The sequence below is a fragment of the Nothoprocta perdicaria genome, unplaced genomic scaffold, assembly GCF_003342845.1.
Source record: "Nothoprocta perdicaria isolate Ctin4 unplaced genomic scaffold, notPer1 scaffold_34, whole genome shotgun sequence".
NCBI lineage: Eukaryota > Metazoa > Chordata > Aves > Tinamiformes > Tinamidae > Nothoprocta > Nothoprocta perdicaria.
In genome coordinates, this window is record NW_020455577.1 from 336,443 (window position 1) to 345,046 (window position 8,604).

At 52.3% G+C, this 8,604-nt stretch overlaps 1 protein-coding gene across 1 annotated transcript in view; it reads left to right on the plus strand.

The window, feature by feature from the left end:
* Positions 1 to 510: 510 nt before the first annotated feature.
* Positions 511 to 8,604, plus strand: part of GORAB (golgin, RAB6 interacting) — a 24,076-nt gene continuing 15,982 nt past the window's right edge. Inside the window, exons 1-2 of the mRNA XM_026043752.1 lie at positions 511 to 535; positions 1,674 to 1,760. Coding sequence (XP_025899537.1) covers positions 511 to 535; positions 1,674 to 1,760 — 112 coding nt within the window. The remainder of the gene's footprint in view (positions 536 to 1,673; positions 1,761 to 8,604) is intronic.

Here is an 8,604-nt window from a genome sequence, read left to right on the forward strand (position 1 = left end):
AGTAACGTTACAAATTTAGCCATAAAGCTGCGGTTGAGTTATAGTTATCATTGTAAAACAATAATAACTATGCAGATACTTATTATGGTGCATTAAGTTACAATGATAGTAAATCTGTCATAATAACCATGGCAACTCTCTTAGCCGCGCAGTAGGAATCCTGCGATGTTATTGATAAAATCTGCTGAACTCTGCTGTCTTACCCTCCGCAGAGCCGCTGTACCGTTTTATTGTAAATGGGGATTAAACGATGCAAACCATATCTCCCCCGGCAGTCRTTGGTGCTCTTCGGTTGCATGAAGCCCTGGATGCAATGCTCTGGATGGTCAGATCTGGCCAAGGATGGTTGAGGAGCTTTGCAAAGCTTTGGTCTAAATGAGGGGCTGGTGGATTCAGTTGTCTGATGGCTTCTTGGGACTCGCTGGTGTCTGGGCAGATCCCACCCCACGTGTGGTTTCTTGCCCCTGTGCAGTGTTGGGTGCTGCAAGAGCAGGTCACAAGGCTACGCTCATGGTCCAACACCTGCCTCCCAAAGGTGAGAGCCTCTGGAAAAAAGACCCAGCTCCAAGCAGTCGGGAAGAGCTGGAGACATCTCTGCTGTACCAGGCTGGAGATGGTTAAGCGTTGCTGGCTGGCAGGAGCCAAGAGCTTTGGAGAGCCGTCTCGGCGGCTGCCAGCCCTTGGGAGCGTGCCGGAGGCACATCGGCAGCCGTTGAGCCTGACTCAGGCTGTGGTCGGGCTGCAGCCCCCGGTGCAAAGATTCGCATCATGTGGCCAAAGCTCTGACATGTTTTACGACCCTGTGCTGTCTCCCTCCCAGCTCTGTCCAGCCTCGCGAGTGCCAGGGGAACCCACAAGAAAGGCTGTTCTCATGAATTTCCCTGACTTGTTTTGGGGCAAGAGAAGATCACACTTCTCTGGGAGCCAAACCACAGCAGCTCCTTCCGAGTTTCTATCAGCCTCATGCATGCACTGCCCTCGCTCAAGTAAGAAGCAACATCTGCACGGGTACCRGTTTGTCCAGTGTGGGATGCCTACGGAAGCACAACCAGCTTCTGGCACATCCACATCCCATCTGTATAGGCTGAGACAGCGTGGATAGACCCAGCTGCAGTGACTTCCCCACTCGGACCCATTGCAAAGTGGAGCTCTCCAAGTGGGCAGAGCCATCAGGTCTCCATGCTGGCAGGAGTGGGTGGCAAGAAGAAGCCCCCACTGATCATGTTTGAGTTCCCACATCCTGTAAGAAGCGGCTCCATCGTAGTCATCTAYGTGGGGTAAACCACAGAGGAATGATGGCTCCTTCAGGCTGGCATGACAGCCTATTCTTGGCACATGCCACATGTGTCCATGTCCCTGCAGGCCACTCGAGCTGGGGACCTGGGCAGTGAAGGTGCCTCAGGGCTGGAGGAGGAGGGATGGGATGAGATGAGCTCTGTCCTGTTGCGCTGGGCTCACTCCTGCTCCATCTTCCTCCCTGTGAGCATTGCCAAAAATGGGTATGTTTCTCCTCTTGTCATTTTTCCATTGTGTTTCATGGTTTAGGGGAAAAAAGACTAATAATTTATCACCGTAATAAGGATTTTCTGGCCGAGGAAAAGCCCATTAATGTCTTGCTGAGCATAGGAACTGAAGCTCTGTTGTGAGTGTTTGTATTTTCTAATTACTCGCAGATGACTTGATCATGTCAGCATGCAGCCGAATACTGGAGTTTAAGCCCTGGTTGGCCCCATTTGGCTCCTCCAGCCACGTCCGCCAAGGTAGGGAAAACTTTCAGAGGTGGTTTTGAAAGGGGAAAAGATGTCAGAGCCCCARTCTGCTCAGAAACAGCCCTAAAAATCCACATTGATCCTACCGGAGATGCTTGGTAGGTTCGTTCCTGTTCCTAACGGCCTCTTCATGCCAGGAAGGAGCTCTCTAGGGTAGGTGCAACTATTGGAARTCAGAGAAGTTGCCGTGAGTCAGTGAGATGCCCTCAACTCTCAGCAGTTGGGAGCGTTGGTCCTTCCGAGTAACGTTTACCCTTTAAATAGGTCAATTTGTGGCATTTAGGGGAAAAAAAAGKTTTTGAGGAGGATGCCAATGTATTTTGTTCATCTGAGGGGCCAAAGCATCCAGCCATGCCCACTCCAAGCTTGCAAATGGTTCTGGTGGGGCACTTTCAATGCTTACTKCTTTAGTAGTATTATGAATTGGGAAAAATGTGCCCGTGTATATGTGTAAGGAAAACATGTAAGGAAAACTCCACCTTTGAACTGGGGAATCTTCCTAGTCTCTCCATGTGACTGAAGCCCAGGGAGAGACCAGCTCAGAGGTTGATGGAGCCTGTGGTGACCTTGCTTGGTGTCAAACCGCTTCGCTCCAGGAGGGCTGTGCTGGGAATTTGTGCGAGTCTGGGGGAGTTTTTGTTGTTGCTTTGTGTTTTCTCCCTTTTCCCACTGTTTGATGTTGCCAGGAGCACCCGCTCCTGCAATTTCTGCTTTCAGCTGCATGTTTGGCTTTTTCCTTTTCCTTCCCATGTAAGGATCTGTGGACAGATTTTATCTCTGTTCACTGCTGATTGGAAATTTATCAGTGTAATTGCACAAACTTATGTTTTATAGGTTACATATTAACACTCTTAAATGGCAATCTGGTATTTACTGTAAGTTATATTAACTGTTACTGATTACTATTACAGCAAACGCTGCCATAAGTATTGAATGAGCTCCACATCCAGCTCCCTATTGATGCCTATATTTGCAATGCTTCCCTACTACCGAGCTGAGCAAGGGGACTCCAACTGTCTAGACTCCTTGGTACGTTTACATGGCTCGTGTGATGGCTTTCATATGTTGCAAAATCTGAGCTTTCTATTAAAAAATAATAGCTTGGCTCTCTAGGTTTCCAATGCTGCTCCATGCCCTCTTTCCTCCAGGAACAAAAGCCCCAATGGCAAACTTCTGCAGTGCTTTAATTTAACTAATACTGCGTTTTCTGCCCCAATATGTGGACACTTATCTTGAGGGTTGAACTGGCACTGTGTGGTCCAGCCAAATATGTTCTTGTAGGGAGAGGATATTGCCTTGGAGCATCACATCGTGCTCATTCAGAGTGGAAATTGTAAAAGTGGGGACTCCCATGGCTTGAGTTTTCCCACCTTTTGAACAGACCTGGTGCTGCTGGGGCCCCGAGGGGCTGCTGTGCCCCCAGGCCGGGTACAGCACAGGGTGCAGGAGGAGGAGGCTGGTAGCSCGGGTACAGCACGGTGCTCATCGTGCGCCGTCTTACAGGCTCAGGGTGCCGCTTGTTGCCCCAAGGGCTCTCTCTATTCCTGCGTTTGTGCCTCTAAGGGGAGCCCAGGAAGGCAAATAGCTGGCGAGGAGGAGTCTCCTAGCACATACTATTGGAATAACACATGGGAGTATGATATTTTTGAAGCGTTCTTGCCACAGCACAGCCTCTTTGAAGTGTGCTCAAGCAAAGCGCACGGTGCCAAGAGCGGGGAAGCAGCCCTGAGTACCAGAGGAGCTCGGCTGCTCCGATCTGCTGGGGTATTCCACAGGTATTTCCCTGATAACAGCCCCTGGCTGATGCCCCAGGCTGGCTGATGGCATTTAGGCTGGTATGCATCTTTCACCCCAGTCATAAACAGCTTTCTGGGAAGAATACTTTTGGGGAAAGTCGAGTATTGCTTTCCCTTCCTCCTGATGCTCTTGTGCACAGAATTAAATAATGCTCTTTCAGTTAGCTCTGGAGGAAAGGGAGTGGGGTCGGAGCTCTGGGAGAGCCTCTGGTGCCCAGCTAACCTGTGCCAAAGCCAGAGGCATCTCTGCATCCTGCTGCTCGGTACCTGAACTAAGCGGGGTGAGGAGCTGGAAGCCTGCAGGTCCTGGAAGAAGTTGGGTGTCAGGGATGAGCAGCTCGCTCTGGAGGGTCCCGTGTTGAGCACACTGGGGTCCTCTCCGCTGCAGAGCCCACGGCACTTCATCTCCTCCCAGCACAGAGCTGTGGGAGCTGCTGGGGCTGTGGGGAGGCTGTGAGGCCATCGCGTACCTGTTTGATCTTGTGGTGTGTGCTGTGAGCTTGTGATGAAGTTCTTGGGTGAAGCAGTGGAGAGGTGACAGCTGCAGGCAGGCCCCCAGCCCATCCTTCTCTGGGGTACAGATGTTGGCCGTGCCATTTAGCCGGCCACTGGAGGATGTTCCTGACACATCTGCGTGGAGGGGAGCAGTTATGGCTTGCAGGGGCTGGAGGGTCTCTGAAAGTTGGTTCTTCTCCAAGGGGGAGTGAAATTTGGGTCATTTTGAGGCCCTCTGGGAAGGAGCTCAGGACCAGATTGCTGCCTGCTGAATTATTCTGGCAGGGGGGACCCTGTGGCATTTGGTGAAGTGGCAGAGCCTTTGCCTAAAGGCTTGGATTCGGAGGAGCTGAGAGAGGGAGCATTGACTCAGGGCTTTCCCTTGGACCTTGAGTCATGTCCTCCTTGAAGGATGGAGAAACTGAGGCACAGGGAGGTCCTGGCCCACGTTCTGCCCCTGGTTCCGCTCGGAGGAGCGACTGGCCACGACCTGGCTCCGTAGGAGCTGGCCAGGCTCTGCACAGGCCCTGGGAACCTCTCAGCGAGCCTCGGCAGCCCTCGCTTCCAMCCGAGCTCATGGCAGTTCCGCTCCTAATAAGTTAATCTGATGGGTTTTGTCATGAGCAAAACAAGAAATCACGTTTTTAATAATAAAAAAAAGGGCCCTGCATCTTGTTAACATCTGGAGTTCAATCATTTCTGTGCTCAAAACTGTGGAATGCTTCAGCACGATATAAATCTTGCCACTTGCCGTGCATGGGCTCCAGATGGGGCGGCAGAGCCGCGCTCGCTGCCGGCCCACGTGGGCGCCGGAGCCCACGGAGCCACCGGGGGTCCAAAGGGTGCCCGTGGCACCCAGCATGTGGTTCCCAGCTGAGCATCGCCCCTCGGGACAGGGGCAGGAGGCTGCAAGTGCATCAAGGAGGTGACTCCCCAGGGGGCACCCGGGCTCCAGAAGGAGCCTCCATCTACTTCCCTGGAGGCAGGAGCAAGGGCCACATCCCTGCGCGGGGCACGAGCAGATCCCGCAGGGTCCGTGCCCGCTGCCCCCTCCTCCTCCATCCTCCCCTCCACATCCCTGATAAACACGTTAAGGGCTGGAGCGGGACGTGCAGGGGGATGCCCAGCTCTTAATCCAACGTCAGGCTGCAAATGAATCACGTAGCGCCGCGGAGCTGCCGCTCGGGCATCCCTGGTCGGCGCCAGCTCCTTCCCTTGTGCCCGGTGACCGTTTCATTCCCTGACAGGTCTCTCGAGGCAGGCACTCGACACGGAGCAGAGCGGAGCCATCGCCCCGCAAACGCTCTTAACGAAAGCAAGGGGATTTATTCTCTCTGAAAGTTTTCTTTAATAATTTTCACTTAAAAAAATGAAAACCATGGTTTTTCGGTTAAAACCAAGCTCTGGCAGCTGGTGGCCAAAACCCCCTGGTTTTCAGGTTCCTTATGCTTTTGACAAGCTAGGCAATTTTCCATGAAAATAGAGCTCTTTTTTTTTACCCTTTTTTATATTTTTAAGGTAGCCTTCAACTGAAAAACGATCTGCTAGAAAACAGTTAGAGGGGAATTTTTCAACCAGCTGTAGTCAAGGCCCTGATGGGAGGAAGCCGGTSGCAGACCCGTGTGCAGGGATGGGAAATAAGGGACAGGAGGCTCGGGGTCGCCTCGGACGCGCTCGGCAGCAGAGGCTTAGCTCTGCCACCACGCGTCCGGTCGGATATCCCGGATATCTCCGGAGAGGATGGAGCCGAGGGGAAGGAGGAAGCGGAGGAAAGAGGCCTCTCCTCCCCAGGATGCCTGATTTGGGCTGAAAATGAAGAGTTTTACTCAAAGTGTCTGTCGTCTGCAGAGCCCAGGCTGCTGAACAGGCCACGGCTCTTGGTGGCGGACACTCGGTGAGGACGAAGGCTCCTGGACTCCTCCTCGCAACGGGGAGGCGGAAGGCGGCTGTTTGCTTTTCCTCTTGTCTCCGGGTGAGGATCTGTTGATATTGTTTGCTAAACAGGAATGCCAGTGGCAGAGGAATTAGAAGAAATCCCGTCTTAATTGGAAACAGTGAGTTTGTGTATTTTTTCAGTTGTCTATTTTGGGCCTTGTAAAATTAAAGTTATTAACTGTAATGCCGCGGTTTCCAGATTCCCACAGCCCTTTACAATAGCGGGGAAATTCATCCCAGGTCACTGGGAGCCTTTAATGAATACATTAAGGCCTTATTATTAAAATAAAGTACTTGCAGCTTTACGGGAGACATCTGGCAAGGGATGCTCGCGCCTCCGAAGGCAGCAGGGCTCCGAGCGCGGCCGCTCCCGGCAGCCTCCGCTTCTCCCGGCAAACCCGGCAGCGCAGAGGCTCTTTGCCAGAGCGGCCACACCGGGATGCGGCTTCTCCCTTCACCATCCACTTATGTGGATGCGTTCCTGTGCATTTTCCTGGAATTTTCTGCGGTAAAGGTGCTGGGAAGCTGAGGCCGGGGACGGTTTTCCTTGGCGGGGCTCGCCATCCAGATGCTGGGCCCACAGGGGTGGCAGGGCCCAGAGCCCCGACTGGCGCCGGATCACACAGCGCAGCCCCGGATGCATCCCAGAAAAATTCCTTGAGGAAAGCTGGGAACTGARCCCTTGGGTTTCAGCACGATTAAAACTCCCTGGTGTCGGCGTGCAGGTAGCGAGCGGCCAGGCCCCGCGCGCCGCCGGGAAGGCTCCCGCCAGCGGCCTTATCACCCCCTTATCTCTGTCCAGGCTGGGTCCCGCCGCAYGCGGGGCCACGCGGCACTAATAGCGGTAGGAAAACACACGAATCCCCGCGGGGATCACGTCCCCGCAGGGATCGTTGGAGCGGGGGCCCTGGGGCTGCCGGAGCAGCCTCATCCCACGGGAAAAGGGAGACGGGAACCCCCCGTTGCTGGTGAGAGCTGGCGAGGAGGAGGAGGGCGAAGCGCAGGGGAAGGTCGGCTGGGCAGGTTACCCGCCAGCCTCCCCCCGGCTCCGCACAACCCCAAACCTCGGCTGAGGCCGAAAATCCAGATCTGAAGGGTCTGGCCCGGCCCCAACGCAAACATTATTGTTGTTTCTGGATTATGGAATTTAGCAGGAAAGAAAATCCCACCGCTGAGTGATGCCAACAAGATACACGCTTGTGTCTTGTGTTGAGTCTGTCCTATGAACTTTATGAAGGCTCCCATACACGCAAGCTTAAAAACAAAATAAAAAAGAAATTATGCAGCTCCCAAAAGTTTTCTTGAAAGTAATTTTTTTGCCAGGCTCCTCCCTAGCAGTTAATTAAGAGTTCTATTAAACGCTGACAGGCGCTTGATAACGTTATGTATTGCAGCGGGCTCTGTTTGCAGCGTTATAATTACGGCAGTGAAACGGTTCCCATTATAACCCTTCTTTTCATAAGCGAATAACTTTTGAAAACACTCACTTCTGAGGTTGAAACTTTCGCATGCCTGGCCATTACCCAGTGGAGATTATTTATTTCTTCATAGAAATGCTCGGCAGAACCATCCACTCCAGAGGGTGGAGAAAAAAAAAACCCAAAAAATCTTTTTAAGAAGTCAAAAAGAAATCTTTTATTTTCCTGAAGAGGGGGATAACCAAAGCACCTGATATCAGACGCTCCCTAGGACTGTTTTCAGGGAAGAGCTGAAAGCAGAACAGAGCACCTGGGGCAGGTTCTGCCCAAGGAAATAGTGTTATCTCTATCTTGACAGCAACGCTGAACCCAACAGCAGCCTGTGAGGGGAATTCAAGTGTCACCCACAAGAAGTGATGCTCGGTGGTAGGTTAAAAATGGACATCGGTAACTAAGAGCTTTTTGGCTTTTGCCAACATTTTTTGAGGTACCAACAGTATTTCTTATCTCTCCTGAGGGACGAATAGTCAGTCCTGAAAAATTTTTTSAACCAAAAATGTGCAGGGTAAGATCTCTCTAGGTCAATGAAAATATTTTCCTTTGATAATTTCCAACTTCCTGTTTCTATAGGGTKTTTTTTTCCTCACCAGCAGCCTAATTCTGGAGGAAAAAAAAAAGGACCTTTTAGGTTAAAACCCTGGGACGTGTCACTGGAGGAAATGTAAAAGCCAAACATTTGGGCAATTTGGAAACGCGTGTCAATTTGTGAACACTGAGGCTGGCGTTTTCCCAAGCCCTCGGCACTGGGAATCTTTCCGTGGGCTCACGTTGGACGGGATCTCGGAGACAGCGATGGCCAAACCCAACGCARCTGTGTTGGGACCAAGAGCCAGAGCTGCCCTGACCTCTCACCAGGGCCTTGATGGATTTTTGTGACTGCCAGGAGCGGGTGTAGGGTGAATATGTGTCCAACGGGAAAGCAGGCAGGGAGCTGGGCTGCCCTTCCCGGAGCAGGTCGGCATTCCAGCTTCCTCGTGGGGATGCTGCAGGACCAGCCTGGAAGGCAGCCGGTCGCCCTGGTGAAGGTAAAGACACAGATTCACAGATTCACAGATTCACAGAATATTTAAGGTTGGAAGGGACCTCTAGAGATCATCTAGTCCAACCTTCCTGCTCAAGCAGGCACACCTA